Source organism: Symphodus melops, assembly GCF_947650265.1.
Source record: "Symphodus melops genome assembly, chromosome: 11".
Classification (NCBI taxonomy): Eukaryota; Metazoa; Chordata; class Actinopteri; order Labriformes; family Labridae; genus Symphodus; species Symphodus melops.
The window spans coordinates 13,593,794-13,611,264 of NC_136701.1; the positions used below are offsets into that span (position 1 = coordinate 13,593,794).

The 17,471-nt window shown below is 38.4% G+C and overlaps 1 protein-coding gene across 2 annotated transcripts; it reads left to right on the forward strand.

Annotated features, from left to right (window-relative positions):
- The first annotated feature begins 561 nt into the window (after positions 1 to 561).
- Positions 562 to 8,518, forward strand: taf9 (TAF9 RNA polymerase II, TATA box binding protein (TBP)-associated factor). 2 transcript variants are annotated; one of them, XM_079356640.1, is made up of 8 exons: positions 562 to 615; positions 3,777 to 3,826; positions 4,748 to 4,829; positions 5,256 to 5,392; positions 6,066 to 6,200; positions 6,297 to 6,378; positions 6,926 to 7,039; positions 8,110 to 8,518. In XM_079356640.1, exons 2-8 carry the CDS (start codon positions 3,791 to 3,793, stop codon positions 8,265 to 8,267), a joined length of 744 nt encoding a protein of 247 aa, XP_079212766.1. In that variant the 5' UTR covers positions 562 to 615; positions 3,777 to 3,790; the 3' UTR covers positions 8,268 to 8,518. The 2 variants fall into 2 exon arrangements, with proteins under 2 accessions (XP_079212766.1, XP_079212767.1); XM_079356641.1 differs by having other exon boundaries at positions 582 to 634; positions 3,783 to 3,826.
- The last annotated feature ends 8,953 nt before the right edge of the window (positions 8,519 to 17,471 follow it).

The window sequence follows — 17,471 nt, forward strand, 5'->3', positions numbered from 1 at the left end:
GCAGGCTCTCTGTTGTTGAAGCTCTGCTCTGTTTTGGTATTATTTGTTATCACCTTTTGTGACTGCATCGCTGCATTGATGAAGTTCTCAAGACAACTTGATATAAAATATGTAAACAATCTGCTTAGCATATGCATGATGATGACAAGCTTGTTCTTAAAGGCAACCAAAATCTTTTTTTTTTTACATAATCATTCTGATTCATTGCAAAACTAGCAACAGCAAATGTTTCTCAAATTAATACTTAAACTGTGATTTTTTTATGTGAAATAAAGTTATGACTTGTGATTTGAGTTTTATTGGCATTGTTATTTGTTGTTAGGCTATTTCTGATTTATGGCTTTCTATCAGTTCCCCAGTTTTTCCTGTATTTGTACAATCTATGTCTCTTTAATTGTGCATATTTGTGAGTAGACAATGAAGATTGTTGTCGAAAAAAATCTATAAAAACTTGTGCAAATAAGGAAGTAGAACTTATTTCACGTCAGAAATGGACACAAATTGGCTCTCTTGATAAACCCGCTGCAGTTTACACTCTGGCCACTAGAGGTCGCTATACAAACAGCCCTTGTGTTTTTATCTGACAATCGTAGAAGAAGTAGTGAAAGCTCTGCGGGGGGAAACCATAGACTGTAAAAATAATGGACGGGACAAGGTCCCCTGTGAAGTGAAGCTTTTTTTTTTAGATCGCCCCCTACTGACTGGCTGCAGTATAGGTCATAAACCCCGCCTCCTCAATGATAACAGACGGGACTTGGGTCAAACTGTTAAGTTAAAATACTCGTCACATAATTTTTTTCCAGACCTAAACTCTGCTGTGATCATTAGATATTATCACCCTACATGGTGTTCAAGTGCTCATTTTTCTGTGAAGTTTGTTTTAAATAAGTTATTTGAGGTTAAAAAACGGGATTTGACGTCACACATGGCGATGATTGACAGCCGCGGATCTTGCGTAGCGCTCTTGGTAAATAAGCAGTTACGTCGTGAAGTGAAGCCGGGACGCCATGGAGCTTTTCTGTTCAGTTTTTTCGTCTTTTTTGAGCTGGTGAAAGCTGTTTTTTCTGCAGTAAACTAATGTCACGGACCTGTGGACTCTAAGGGAGCTTTGCAGTTTTTTCGGTAAGTAATAAAGTTTGATTTATGTGTCATTGCTTAAAGCGCTATCGAGCGAGCTAACATATTAGCAGTCTAAGCTAGTTTACTTATCAGGTATGATTTATCTTTTTATTTTACTTTTTAATATGAGCAAACCTAATAACTGACATGATATGTTTCTTGATATTGTTATATCGTTTTTGTGAGTGAAATTGTATTTAAGACCAAAACATGGTAATTAAAATCAGCTCATAGATGCCGTTCATTGACTGTACAGTTATGTTTCAGTAAATAATAAATATGTCTGATAAGGTTTTTCAAAAAGTATCAAGGACAAAAACAAAGCTAAATACTATAAATCTGTCCTGTATAATTACTGATGTGTACATGTTTACAGTCTGTGTAAAGAGTGTGTTATACAGACATTAACATGTCACCATGCAGCCTGATATTTATAATACTGTATAATGAGGTAGAATATTTCTCTAGATATCAGGATCAAACTAAAGTAAGCTCTGATTTAACTTCTGTCTGATTTAAGAGACTGACAGAAACGTGAACACAAACAATCAGCGGTGGTGTAATATAATATTAACCAAGCATCACGCTGCTTAAAAATGCCAAATATTCAGCATGAGTTTACACACACACTACCAATCCAATAATCACATGTTGATCATGTTGTACATTTAATGACGCTTATTAATAAATGGTGTTATAACTTCACAAAACCTGACAGACTACAAAACAGGCTGCTTGTGATGGTGGTTAGGAGGAGACAGACAGGCTCAATAACAGAAGGCATAAAGATCACGTTTCTCCCAAAATGATATATTAATGTTTTTTATTTTGCATCTATAATCATTAATGAAGATTTTATGTCTTTTAATAGGTATTTCCCTGTTTTCACCAACATTATATTATACATTAAACTGAGGATTTCCTTTTTCTCATGTTGTCTCTCTCTCTCTCTCTCTCTCTCTCTCTCTCTCTCTCTTCCAGCTCGTCCTCGGAGGATTGCAGGACCTGACCACTGCTTCTCTTACCAGGGCGTTTGGTCTGATCTTACACTGGACGGCGGTCTGTTGTGAAACAGTGGGCCGAGTGTCGCGCCTGAGCCACAGAGGACGCAGCTCGCACGTCCTGAGCAATGTTTGACTATTCATTCAAAAGATGAACGGAAGAAAAGAGAGGCTGTTTAATACCGAGGTTTTTCTTATAAGCCACATTTTCTTTTTGTTATTTTTAGATTAATCTGCTTTAACTTTAAAATACTGTTCACTCATTTGCCTCTTTCAAACCTGTATAACCCACAAAAACCTTAAATACTGCCTCCATCTAACTGAACAATCAAGTGAAAGAAAGTAGCTTAAAATACCACACTATGTTTTTAAGCACAATCTGTATTTGTTAAAATTACAAGACTATTGTTACATTTCATGTGATTGAATAAAATATAATAATGTAATTGCCTTCTCAGTCGTGTCTGCATCATACCACTCTACTGTCTTTATGTGCATGCTGTCTTTAACACTAACCTGCATTAAATGTTCAGCACTCGAGTGTTGAAGTACTTTTAAAGCTATTTGTTTCCCAGCTGTGACTTCTGTCATTACAAGAACATGAGACATTCTGTGTTTTTACAGCTTAAAACAGGAGAGAAAAGTTTCAAATCAATGAATACTTTATTTGATTTATAACACATTGGCTGAACGGTGGTTCAGTTATAAAAGTGAGGAGGTTGCTGGTTTGAATCCCTGTCTGACAGGAGTCTCTGTGAGGAGTTTGCATGCTCTCTTCCCTCCACAGTCCAAAGGTGTTCACCGAGGAGAACAAAGTAAGGGAGACCATCAGGTGAGCTGGTAGGGGTATCTATCAGCCATCTTTCTTCTTCCTTGTGTCTAAAATGAGGATAATAAAAAAACAATGAGATAAACATGTTAGACAAGGAAAAGAACCAGAGAAAAGGTCCATACAAGCAGAAACCTTAATGAAACAGATTCATTTACCAACTCCACAGTTATGCACAGAAACACATATACTCTGTAAATGTACATAGAACTGAAGTAACTACTGACAGCAGATATAACTTTAGTACTATGTGCACCACTACTTTCTATCATATAACATATTTTCACCAGCATATGTTAGATCACTACACAGCTTATGTTGCTAACTTAGCTAAAAATAGTTTTAGTTCGTTTTTTGCCAAAAATAAAAGGTTCAATAACCCACACAGTTAAAGAAGATAGATAGATAGATAGATAGATAGATAGATAGATCCTGAGGGAAATTCAAGGCATACAGTAGCAATAAACAAGACATACAGGACACGAAAAAACGTTTAAATTCAATAATTAATATAAAAAGTGTGATTTTCTTAGTTTCTGAATGAACTACGTTTGGTTATTTGACATGAAATATATGGTGGTTTTGTACTCACGTTTATGGTCGGTAGATGAATTTCTCTCAGTAAAGATTCTTAAGTTCTTGGCGTAGCTGGGCTGCGTAAGCTATCAGAGCGGTACGCAAAGTGGGCGGGGCGTATTGCCAGGGCTCCTCCCGCCGGACCCTACTGCGCAGACTCTGGTTGCAAAATTCCAAGATGACAGCGCCCATGAGGGCCGTAAAAAAGCTTCACGAACGTAGAACGGAAACAGCTACAGTCCACACCCACTGGGGGAAACCCATCATGTCTGCTCCGAAAACCATCCCCAAAGATGCTCAGGTAACGTTTAAGCTGCTTAAAGTTTTCTGAGTTCAACTGACGCCAAGCTTCCGTGTGGATTAATTCGACGTGTGATTTAATTTAATAATTGAATAAAGATGCGTTTGTGCACTTTTCGGCTGCAGACGCTAACTAGCATGCGTGCTAACATTAGCGTCAGATTACCGTTTACAACAATGTTAGCCACAGTTAGCATGTTAGCCTGTTACTGATGGAGAAGTACTGCTGCCTTTTATTATCGTGGTTTTTTCACATTTTCTTTCCTATAAACTCACGGCAGATTTTGTTGATTTGAGGCTTGTATATGAATATATAAATGAATATGTACATTTAGGTTATTGTGATATTTTACACCAAACAGGGTGAATGTTCTGCAAAGATATGAAGAGTAACTGAGCTAAAATATGTTTACTTTCTAAGAAGCATCTTTTGTGTTCATGAGTGAAATACTCGTGTTTTCTGTGCTGCGGCTACAAGTCACAGCTGGTCGGGTTTATCACAGTGACAGATCTGTGGAAACTAATGCTTCCTATCTGTGGTTATTAAGGGAGTTCAGCTTTTGTCTAACACATTTAATTTCAATTTTTTGTATTTTAGAATCAGTTTCAAAAATACACATTGAAAATGAGGTGATTGGAATTCAAATGTTTAATTCAAAATGAGCAATTTAAATACAAATGTATTCGTTTCAATTCAGTTTTTGCTCACACTCATTTCTGCCCATGACAGATGTGTTGTTTCAGGATCATTGACACGAACAATTCAGCTCTTTGAATGCTGCACAGTTCTTTTTATTCAATCATTGGCGTGTGGTATTTACATAAAATCTGTAAATAACTCCATAAACACAGCTGTGATTACGCTTCTCTTTCCTCCTGCCGTCATCATTGTCATCTAATTGCTGTTACTTGTATGTTTCAGGTGATGATCCAGATCCTGAAGGATATGGGGATCACAGAGTACGAGCCTCGAGTCGTCAACCAGATGTTGGAGTTCACCTACAGTAAGACAGCCTTTAAGTTTTACAAATGAAGAGTTTTATGTTTTGGTGCAGGGTTTACATTATCATGAGTCCAGCAGAAGCAAATGCATTACTCACAGCTGTATTTATGCTTGAAGTTTGTTATGTTGTAATGTAGTGGTGATTCCCGGGGGGTGCACGTTGATCTGGACGCCACTACCTTTTTTGATAATTTCTCGATATCCTGATCCATTACGCCTCCACATTCATATTGAAGAAGAGAATTCACACAGGGGCGCAAACATCGTAAATACCTAGAACGTTTCCATCTCTTTTAATTTTCACTGTAAGTTTTGTTTTATCAGCGTAAATGTGAAGCCAGTACTGCACATGCCTGTTGTTTGGAGAAACGTCGTAGATTAGAGCATCATAAACATCAAGTCACTCAACCGCTGTTTCTGTTCACAGGATATGTGACAACCATCATCGAGGATGCCAAAATCTACGCCACACACGCCAAGAAGTCCAACGTGGATGCCGACGACATCAAACTAGCCATTCAGTGCCGGATGGACCAATCTTTTACATCGCCTCCCCCACGAGACGTAAGAATCATCTGAACTCTTACAGTGATGAGCGAGTTTTGTCTAAGGATGTTCAGAGGTGACTTACTTCCTGATCAGTTAAACAGAAACGTGAACTCCTTTAAACTGACTCGAATAAAGCGGACATTAACAGTAAATTCAATTGTTGAGTACTCACTAGAGATGGGCATCTACACAAATCTAAATACTTGACCAGTTGCATACTTATAGCCTTCGCTTCTCCATGCAGCTTCATGTCCACACGTTTGTTCTTGCTTTGGTCAGTATGCCAGTTTTACCCCACACAGCCTGCAACCTACACATTTTCTACAAAATGCCTCCAAACAGCGATGCTCCTACGAGCCACCTGCTCGCTCTGCCTGTTTACATTTAAGTTTGCATCGTGTGAAAGGCAGGCCCATTAACAGGAGCTACAGCCAGTCTATGGCTACAGTCCCAGCTAGTGGTGGGTGGTTGCATTGCAATCTGTGTATAACATAAGACCTCAATCTGAGGCTGAAGTATTAGTTGTTTGTTTAACCAGTAATTTCTTTACCGAGTAGTTGTGGCGCCAGCTAGCGAGGATGACGGCGCTTAACAATTTAATCAACTTAAAAAACAAAAAAAAAACTATTGTTTTGTTTATATTTCTGTGTATCATGTTGTTTACTGTCCTGCTCTGCTGTGTGTTCAGTTCCTGTTGGAGGTCGCGAGACAGAAAAATCAGACTCCTCTCCCACTGATCAAACCGTACACTGGACCTCGACTTCCTCCAGACCGCTACTGTCTGACCGCTCCAAACTACAGACTCAAATCTGTGCAGAAGAAGGTACAACGTACTCAAACCTGTATCACTTCCATTCTCAAGTTTTCTCCTTTTCAGTTTAGTCTAACACAAATCTGTGATGTGTTTTTGTCCCTGTAGGTGTTGACGTCTGCGGGAAGGATAACCGTGCCTCGTCTGAGCGTTGGCGCTGTCTCCAGCAGGCCAAACACGCCAACCCTCGGTGAGTCTGGAGGGCGCTACAGACACTCAAACACTTTGAGTCAGTCTGAAAGATCAGAACAAGAACTTCTGTTTACAGCAAGCAGCAACCTCAGGTGCTGAAAAATGAAGCGCTCTAATAACTGCGTGTCTGCTTGAAGTTGGCTCCATTTGACCCGGAAGTCAGATACAGAGCCAACACAAGGTTTTCTGTTTTTACAGCAGAAATGTTTGCAGCCTGCTGCAGAATGCACGGCAGCCACAGCTCCGATGTATCTTTCTGTTCCTACTTTAAAGCTACTCTAGGCCCAAATTTGTAGTTTATTACAGGACTTCTGGGAAATGTAGGCACTAGAAGCAGACCACATTTACCTTTGAAACCATACTCATACTTGATGATTGGTTTTTATTTTTATAATTAATTTTTAAAAGTACTTTTTTTTTTTTTTTTTTAAATGTAAAGGTTAAAGGGTTCCTAAAATCTAGCTCCATGTTTGTAAACTGTAGCTGTGCTTTCATCCCAGTTAAACCAGTCTGTGTGCTGTCTGACTGGTTTGTTTTCCCCACAGGGACTCCGTCTGTTCAGTCCGCCACCACTAAAGTCGGCACTCCGGTATCTCTGACGGGTCAGAGGTTCACGGTTCAGATCCCACCACCCTCCCAGACAGCCACCACAAAAACCAGTAAGATCCTGTTCCAGTTCATTATTTTTAAAACCAGTTCAATGTTTGCGTTCAAACACAGACAGGAGCAGGACCGAAACATGATCTGTTTGACTTCTGCTGTTTCTAACAGAAATTCAATAGCAGCAACAGCAGTTTTCACAGGATAAACAAAGAGTGGTAATGAACATACTGGTACAGAAGCATGTTGCAGACACATGAATGAACAGCATTAGTGTTTAATTAACCAGGAAGCATCAATCATAAAAATAACAGAATTAAACAAGAAAGCAATTTTAAATTCTGAAATTTAATTTTGCATCTGAGAAATAACCCAACAAGTTTTGAAAAATAAAATCTAGATGTTGAAGATTTTGACTTTGAGGAAGACGCAGTGCGTCATAACGATAGTCCTTTTGACCTTTTTATTATATTTCCCTTAAAGTTTAATCATCAGGCAGTTTGATTTTATCCTGCTTGTAAGGTGTCCTTGGGTTTCTTGAAAGACAGCCATAAATAAAATGTCTCATTATTAAAAATCAATTCAAAGGTGTCACGGTTCACATCGATACTTTAAAAAATGAATGGCAGTAACATGGTCCGACATCAACACCAGCCAAATGTGGGTCAATTTTCCGTTTGGTGAGTTTGGTGAGTACATTTCAGTGATCTGCCACAGAGAAGGTAAATGTTTAAACTATGCTGTCAGTATTAAGCGTGTTGTCTGTAGCTGCAGCTATCCGCTCCTCTCTGCTGTCATGACTGTGAGCACGCTGAGAGTCTGCTGAGCTGCAGAGATAACAATAATTTTTTTCAGTACATTTAATTGAGAAAGCATTATGTTCTGTTGAATCAATCACATATTGAAGTCATAGATTCAATCATTTGATCAGATCAGGAAATTGAGAAATTTAAAAAGCATATTTACTGGCCATTATTTTTTAAATAGATAGCTAAAACATTTTTACAACCTTACTTTGAACTCTCGCACCTTATTACAGCTTTTTTTTTTTTTTTTAAATCACATTATCTGTAAATTTGTCCAATAACAAACAAAAAATCTAACCTCCCTGTTCTCCTTGTTCCGACAGCGACGCCATCCACGCCAGCCGTCTCTAACGTCCTCATCAACCCGTCTCTGATTGGCTCCAAGAACATCCTCATCGCCACCAACATGGTGTCACAGAACTCCGGAGGAGAGTCGCTGAAGAGGAAGCACGAAGACGATGACGACTATGATGCTTTATGACGACATGACTCCACAACGCTTTCCTTTTTGATAATCCTCAAACAGATTGATCCCTGCTTCTGTTTTCACCACAAACTGATCCCGATCATGTTTGTTTAGTCTTCTAGAACATTTTACAAGCGAGAAGAACCAAGGTGTTATCCTTTCCCCCACTAGGAGCAGACCAGTACAACCAGTCTGCTGCACGTCTCAGACCGACTCACACTGCTCTGATGTTTCATCGATTTCAAATAAACAACATCAAAATACAACCTGAGTTTTAAAAATTAGTCTTTTCTTTGTGAGAGGAGTTTTAAAGGGGAAACACTTCAATAATACACATTTTGTTTTAGCAAGAACACATGGCAGGGAGTGATGTTGTCCTAAAGATCAGTCTAACACTCTAACTCAAATGTGATATTTTATATAGTACAACCATTTTACAAGCTGTAAAAAGTCAAAAACCAACAACAGATGATTTTAATTCTAGTGTATTTGATACTATGACACTAGTAAAAATGGATATATGTTGATACCAGTTTGAACACCACCGCTAAAGCAGAAGTCCCAGGCACCTAATATTGGATCTTTTCTTCTTTTTAATTCTTAAAAATTGAAGGAAAAATTAAAATAGTCAACGTAGCACAAAAACATGAGCAACAATTTGTATCCAAAACACAAGTTAGTTACCAGCTTGGTTCCACCTATTCATAGCCCAATTGTTGCCAATGTTGTTAAATTTAGACCATCTGTAGGAGTTTTTAAAAACATTTTTAATTGTTTTGATTCTAATCTGACTTGACCCTGGATTGTGGTAAAATCTCAGTTTCAATGACGTGTTTAATAGGTCATACTGATTTAGTTGAAAAATATCTGAATGACAAATGTGACTAAAATGTTGGATAACATCTTAAAACAACCAACAAACTGAAGTCCCTGAGACCAGAATCAACATTTATCAGGGATGTAAACTCATCGAGGGGTCCGGGGGCATGCATTCACGTGCAGGTGAAATGTATTCAGACTATATTTCATTTTGTAATTCCTGACTGTGCCAGTGTTGAAGTTATGCACCTGGAATGTTAATGGTGTTCACACTGCTATCAAATGTAAAAATGTTCTTACTTATCTTCGAAGAGAAGGTGTTCATATAGCGTTATTGCAGGAGACCCACTGAAGTTAAATGAGTAAACCAACTAACCAAACCCTTCCATTCTGATGGACCGGAAATGTATATCTTACTTTAAAGATGAATTTCAATCGTTTTTTCCCGTCAGTTCAGCCTCCACAGACCCATCACTGCTGTGGGAAATATCCAATGTCTTTTAAGAGGTCTTTATATCTTATAAGTCCAGTAGGAGACACAGGCAAGTTGAGTCTAAATCTCCCTAATTTGTCACTTCTTGATGCTTCTATATCTAAGAAAGAGGTCCTTGATAATATTAACAGCACACATAACATTGTGCTATGTATATGCCAATATATGAATAAAACCATTCCATTTTTTTTTCGTCTTTTGTATAAATAAGGCACTTTGTCCGTAAAAGAATATAATAATATAGTAATAGTAGCCAAGTTACAGATCTTTGTAAACCAAGCAAGTCCTTTTATTCCAGTATCTTTATACCATGTATTGTGATTAATCAAAGTTAAGATGTAGCTAAAACTTAATGCAAACAGTGTATTTTATGAACCATGTTACTTTCTTCACCGGCATCCTCAAAGAAAATGAAATTATGAGTATGGCCACCAGAAGGTGCCGTTGTAGCGGAACACAGCATTACCTCAGCCTGATGGGATGTCAAAGTTAGAGAAGAGTTAAAAAGACAAGAAAAGGCATGGTCGTAAAAATACAAGCTCTGCAGGTGAGGTTTGAAGCAATTAAAACCTAAAAAGTCACCTTTGATGAATTGTTGCCATGTTTAGGCCCTTGTGATACTGACATGGAGTTGCAGGTGTTTCTTCTCACACCTCCAAATGACACAAAGTCTTACTAATATATAATGTCAGGTGTTGACAATCAACAACAACAATGTTAGGGTGACTGAGAGTTAGGTTAAGACAACACAGCATCTTGGCTCATGCTGACTCAAGCCCCCGGAGCCCCCTGCTGTAACAGATGGCTGTCACAGAGCCACTAAAGATCCAGCTCTATGTGACGATGAAGATGCTCTTAAGAACACCTGTCTTTGATCAGGCTTAAATTTGTTCATTTGCCCTCACTGACATTCTTTCCTCCATTTTAGTTCCTCGCTGGTGTTATTCGTACTCTCTAATGTACAATATGTCACGTTGGATAAAAGCATCAGCTAAGTGAATTGTAAAATTGTCATGACGTCACTCAGCTTCATCCATTAATATTCAGTTTATGGTTTCAACAGCAAATTGATGTCTTCACAGTGCATGCTTAAAAAAACTATATATAGTCTTTTATTTTTATAAACACCACTTCTGTGTCATTCTTTTGAAGTCATATCTTGCACCCTCAGACCCTAATAGTCTCTTGCAGTGAGGTGCATGTGTGAACCGTCAACCCAGCAATGATTTTCAGACATTTTCAAGGGTGCATGATTGGATATTTTCGGTCCTTCATGCATTCTTGCATCTACATTAACTTTGGTTTCATTATGCCAGACGCCAGTAAAATGAACTAAAAACTCTTAATTAAGACCTCTTGGCAACAGCATGCGCTCTTCTGGATCTTTGCAAAAGTCAGGCAAAGAGCTAAAAAGGAGGAAGATTTGTATCGATATGGTCATGTGAAAACATTAATAGTCTTGTCCCTGAGACAGCATTGGCCATGGCTTCAAACCAACTGCAGTCAGACCAATCTGTTCTTAATCAGAGCCAGGCTGTAGTAAAGCACAGGTCTGGGTCTCTGTTTTCCATATAAGGCAGTGAAGCATAGGTAGACCTCTGCCAGAATCACAGAATTATCCAACTTTAGTCTTCTTCATACAAGAACAATGAGAGCGTTAACGTTGTAATGACTGTTTTTCCCATTAATCTTATTTTATAAAAAATAACAGACTAAAGGAATTTGTGTCGTGCTGAACAGAACAGTGTTGCTGAAGCCCTGGATCGACCACAGCCACCATCGTATGACATCAAGTTTCAAACTAAATTAACACTTTGTATTGCCAACACAATATATTGAAGGGGAAAAAAACAGAACAACTCCACCATAAGAGTTACCTTGTGTTAAATTTGTGAGTAAGCCTACAAGTGGTAGGCATGGTGTGAAAGGCACATATTACAATATTTACCCAGAGATCATTTCAAATGCAGCCAATGTTTTTATACGTGAGAAAGCTCACAGTGTGAGCTATCAGCTCTGTTTCATGTGAGACTACAGCAACCGCGACATAAGACAGAGGCCTGATAGCACATAGACTGTGTGATTACATGCGTGTTTTCAAAGATAACACAGTGACCTGCTAATCAGAAAGTTATATATTTTCAGATTAACATGCTAGAATAATGTTGGCTGAGTCCCTATTGTGTGTTATTAGTCTTCAGATATTACATTTTTTAATGATTAGACTATCGTGTGTGTGCGTGTGTGCGTGCGTGTGTGTGTGTGTGTGTGTGTGTGTGTGTTTTGACAAAACCAATCAGTGCATTAAAACAGCCATTAGCTCCTGTGTGGGGTCATTCAAGAGTCACTAATCTAAAACTTAATGTGGAACATTGATTTTGAAATTGGATTTCTTGAACTAATCTACCAAACAGCTCTTTTGAACACTACATTTAAACTTTATTAATTTATTAATGGTTGCAATTTGTATGTAGAAATGTCATGCGTGAAATAAAAAGGTTTAGAATGATAGATACTCAAGTAAAGTACCGAAACTTGACAGTGAGAAAGTAATTGTTCAAAATGGCTTCCCATCTCTGCAGAGACATATTAGCTGAAATAAAAATAAAAAAATAAAAATCGAACTTGATACAAAACAAATTTTTCACCAAGGCCTAAAATGCTAATCAATTCTGGTTCATTAAGATATGACATTTGAATTCCAATGTTGCTGAGGAAAAAAAAAGATAAAACTGTAATCGTATTTGTCCCTCTTCAAAGTATTGGAGAAGTCTTAAGGTCCCAAAAATGATAGGATTTCCAAGAAAAATCCCAAACTTGGAGTGAGACACTGGCAGCCAGCATTATCTTTAATAACATGCATAACACATATCTATTAGTCATACAGTCTGGACCCAGGCTGTGAAGATAATAAGGTCAGTCAGCCTCTGCCTCTCTCAGAGTTTAATGTGAGATAGCAAAGAGGTGGCAGCACGAACTGAGGAAGGGCAAGGCATGAAGGTTCAGAAAAAAACTTGGCAGCCTCGACATTTGTGATTTGATGTGAAAGAGCCGTGAGTCATAGAATGGCAGGCTAATGTGTTTTGGATTGACTGGAGGGTTAATGGAAGTGGTCTCCTCTTGGGTACGAGCCAAACTCAAACAGAGCTGGTGATGATTAGACATGGTTGGTTAACCTTGAGGCTCTGACTATCTGTAACTTTCTCTCAGCTTTTGTTCTGTTCATCCTGTGACGGTCTAAAAGTTGATTTAACCTCATTCACTGATAATTTGTCTTTGACAACAGGCGATGGCATGTGACAGATTAGTCGTATTGTCAGTAAATGAAGTTCAGAAAGCCACTTAGCTTAAGAAATACGTTTGTTGATCTTCACTTTGATGATATCATTCTGTATCCTTTAGGCTGCTCCAAGCAGTATTTGTAGGATTTATTTATCTCAAAATTAGGTGTCAAACTGTTACTAGATATCAAATGTCTATGGGACAGGCTTGAGTTCTTAAATAAAGTGTACATTTTTGTTTTGCTCCTTCATTTTTGTTTCACATTAAACACTTTGCAAAACTTGGGTTGATTCTTTTGAATTAATAAGATGGAGCTGACTATTCAGGCATTTTTTTCCCTCCCAACTGAACTACTGCAATTCCTTCCCCTCATGCTTCACTAAGACATTCCTGGTCTGCTTAAGAGTAAAATAATAGCTGATGTCAAAAAAGTTCAATTTTATTTATCAGTCATTTTGATTTTTTTCACACTGGCTTCTTATTAAATTCTAAACCATGATTCATGATCATGCTTTATTTAGTTTGTGTCGGTTTTTTGTGTCATTTTTCTCATGTTCTATTTATTTGTTTGTCTGTCAGCAGGTATGAAATAAAGAACTGTGTCTTTTATTGTGAAACATATTTTGATGAATGTTCTTAAAGGTCAAATTATAAATAAACATGTTAACAACTCAGAGTTTGAAGGGGTCCGAGGGAGGGACTCACTTCGCTTCACAGCCTGACAGTGTGACACTGTCACAACAAACACATCCTGTCTCTTTTTTTTCCCTTTCAAACCACACTGCCCGCATGCACGGTATTACAACAAGCAGTCGTTGTACGTTGTCACTCCCCTGCCTTGAATAACATTTGTGGTCACGACTTATGATACTAACTAAAAGCAACAGTTTATTCCATATTGTGTGTGTGTTGGAAGAATGAATGTGAAAGAAATGTGTGACTGGGCTTACTTTGTGCTGGTGTGCACAGGCCTCCACCTGTGTCCTGACAGAGGTGTAACTATTCAGGGAAAGAGGTGCCAATCATCTAGTATTTGAGACATCTTCTTTACAAAAGGTCATTTGCATAGATGATGTAATAGCACAAGCTTGAATTCTGCATTAGAAGTGAAAGTCATGACAGTATTATGACCAAACTGTTACGGAACCAGAATAAAACCCAAGCGCGAGACCAAGGATCAGATAATAACAATTTATTATAAATGGGGAAAGTGACACTGGTGACAATAAAGAGCAAGAGTCCAAGCTCCAAGGTGCGTAGTGTAGACAACAATCCAAGTGACTCTCAAAAAAACCCTAATCCAGCACGCGTGAGGTGAAATCCAAGTGAACACGATTCGACGACAGGACACAAGAGGCAGGTAGGTCTGGACTGGGAGCTGACGAAGGGAGAACAAGAGGAAGGTAAGTACAAGTAAATCACTAGGAACATCAAATTACAAAGGAGCCTGATTTAAAGAACTGATACCACGGAGGGTTGACAATAATCTGGCGCCGGCTGCATGTGGAGAGCCGGTTTAAGAGGAGGAGTTGACGAGACGTGGTTGTGCAGCTGAAACAAATTGTAATCAAGGGGAAGGGGAGCACACAGGAGGAGAAGACAAACAGGGAAACCAAACAACAAAAGTGCACACACTAACAAAAACCCAAATCATAACACAAACTGTGCTATGTAAATACATATGGTTAAATGAAGGGATTGATAATGGTCTGTGCTAAAATATTCAGACAATATTAACATTTGGTTGAACATAAAACGTAAACATTGACCTGAAAGCTGTCTGTTTTTGTTTTTGTGTGTGACCTATTAGATGTCCTATTTAACAGCAGACCAAGGGGGTTGTATGAGGCTCTATGAGGGGAAAACAATGTGACTGACCCTGTTATTATAAGCACCCTGAGGTGTGTCTGTTGATTTAAAGTACTCACAATTATCTCAGGATTGAAGCCAAGACGCACAAACAGAAGTGTCGGGAGGGAACTTGTTGTGGTGTAACAGTCGCACATGAAGATGGCATAACGCGACTGCAAATGCTACCTTGTGTAGTTTTCTTTAAATATAAAAACACGGTCTGAAAATGGCATGTTTATAGCCACAGTCCAAACCCATTGAGTTAGTCAAGCATGAAAAGTGTCACAAATGCAAACAGGTTGTTTTATGGAAGAACAGCTGAGTTGTGTCAACCTGTATGTAGCAGGAAAAGAGTCATGTTCAGCACCATATGTTTCACTACAAACACGCACTGAAGACTGAACGGGTCAGAGGCAATAGTCTGGTATTACTTTGGTTAATATGCTGTAAATTAAACATCCAAGTCAGGAGGGATTCAGAGATATTCCCTTAGCAGTGACTTCATCTCTTCCTGTCTAAGCTGCCAGCCCCCTGACCTTTTACAGTGCGTGTTGTAAATGAATACTTGCTCCAAAATGGAGTGTCAAATAGTGGGCCCTATCCGGGCTTGGTAATGGGACTCTGTGGTTTGATGCAATATCCTTGTCATTAGATGCGAGATAGCAAAACGGTGTCATACTTCTGCTGAGGGCAGAGCATGCGAAGCAGGCATGTTATTGCAAAGATATTAGATATCATACTGGCAATATGGTTCATATAATCCCCGTAATGTATAAGTCGTAATGGAACGTTTTAGTTGGTTTTGTGTCCTTTCTAGTCCCATCAGTAATACAGCATTAGAATTTCTGAATATGACAAACTGTGAAAAAGTCCCCCTCCCATGTTGTTTGTTAAATGTGTCAATGGAAAGTTAATCAAAACACTTTGCTGTAATGTTTGTTGTGCTTGATCACAAGCTCTGAGTTGCCGTTGATTTTTTAAAAGATGGAGGGTAAAGTCAAGCATTCACTTACTCAGATATTTTTGTCTGGATTCAAATTTGGGTTTCCAAAACATGTCCAAGGTTGAAACAGTTGGGAAAAGTGTGCGTACCCCCGAGAAGCCCTGAGACTATAATGGTAAAAGTCTTTTCAAATGAAATGTCATGTCAAACATTAAACATTACACTGATTAGGTAAACAACACGCAAGTCCGACTGATTATTATATTAATCAATTGACTGCTTTATTGGCCATATTTGGGTACTGTACAATTTACAACTAAGCCCTCCATATCCTGAACAGATTGTTAGAGCCCATTTATGAAACCATCCATCCATCCACGTCAAAAAAAATCCTGAAGTGCGTCCAGGAAACCAAACAATGAAAGTATAATAGCAAAGCATCACCATGACCACTGTTGCTGATCAGAATCACCCAAAACAAACTACTCTGGGTTTATGTGTAACTGTTGTGGATCAAACTAAGGATTCCAGTCATCCTACAGCATTGATGATTAATGGCACAGCCAACCAAACCACTCTGATAGTCTATAAAAAAATTACAGTAACTTCAATAGTTATATTTTCTCTCTTGCCTCTCAGAAACACCCATCAGTGCTGCTCATAGTTTAAGCATTTAGGTCACAGATTTAGCTGCCAAAATGTCTCAGCTCGATATTTACATCATGGCTGCCTGATTGTGCTTGATTCTATGTATGGTCAGGTGAACAAGACGTATTGCAGGAATGCGCTAGCAGGGTTCATACATTTTGATGCCAAAAACTTGAGTGACGGCTCAGACCAAATGTCTCGTGTCTTTCTCTCGCAGTCTCTGGAGCATTCTGTCTCTCTCTCTCTGCAAAGTGATTTAATTCTCCTGTTGCGTCTTGGAGGTGATTCAAACATCAGACAGTTTACAGTCATGACTGTGGCATGCACTGGCAGCACAGACACACACGACACACACAGCTCTGCAAAGCACAGACACACTCAATACACAGATATGCATGCGCAAAGGACTACTAACCTCCTTTTGTTTATACTTTCAATCTCATGTAGTCCTACACCCTGACTATCAAACTGGAGGAGATAATTGTAATTGCTGCATTAAGTCATCGGACAAGCTATGCAGCTGGTCTGCTAAGAACAAATTTAACCCAGTTTGTTTAATGACATCATCATTTTCATGACTCCCTTTGGTCATTGGCTGTCTCTTAGTGAGAGACAAACGTTCTAATACCTTGACAAATAGTCAAGATAAGTTATTTTAAAAAGCACATTTCAGCAGCAAGGCAATTTAAAGTGCTTTAAAAAGACATCTAAAGCATCATGACAAAGGGAACATGGGACATTAAAAGATGACGTTTAAAAATCACTGAAACAAACCATTAAAAATGACAGACAATATGAAATCTGAAAATAATAACAGCACACTGGCACTCTGTTTAGTTCAATAAAAACATTGTGTTGCTTCGTGGTTGACTTGTACTTTTACCATTCTCTTGTTATTCATATGAGTCTGTACTGGCTTGCTATACTTTGTTTGATAGTTTAATATAATTTCACATAGAATCTGACTGGATAAGACTTTTACACTTATTCAATTTACACTTAGGCTACCGTGGAAGTGATCAGGGTTTTTTTGTTTTGTTTTTTTGATAGGTACTAATCCAACTTTTTCAGTCTGGATTCCAAGAAAGATTTGGGTGTTGGACAATCAGATAATAACAAGCTATACGCCGTTCTGATTGTTAACAAAATTGTTCTAAAATGTCAGGCAACATCAGAATGAACT

Excerpts from the sequence above, each read along its gene's own strand:
- taf9 (XM_079356640.1), top strand. The coding sequence starts at position 3,791 with ATGTCTGCTCCGAAAACCATCCCCAAAGATGCTCAG. Across the intron at positions 4,830-5,255 it reads GATGTTGGAGTTCACCTACA|GATATGTGACAACCATCATC; the intron begins GTAAGACAGCCT and ends TTCTGTTCACAG. Across the intron at positions 6,379-6,925 it reads GCCAAACACGCCAACCCTCG|GGACTCCGTCTGTTCAGTCC; the intron begins GTGAGTCTGGAG and ends TTTTCCCCACAG.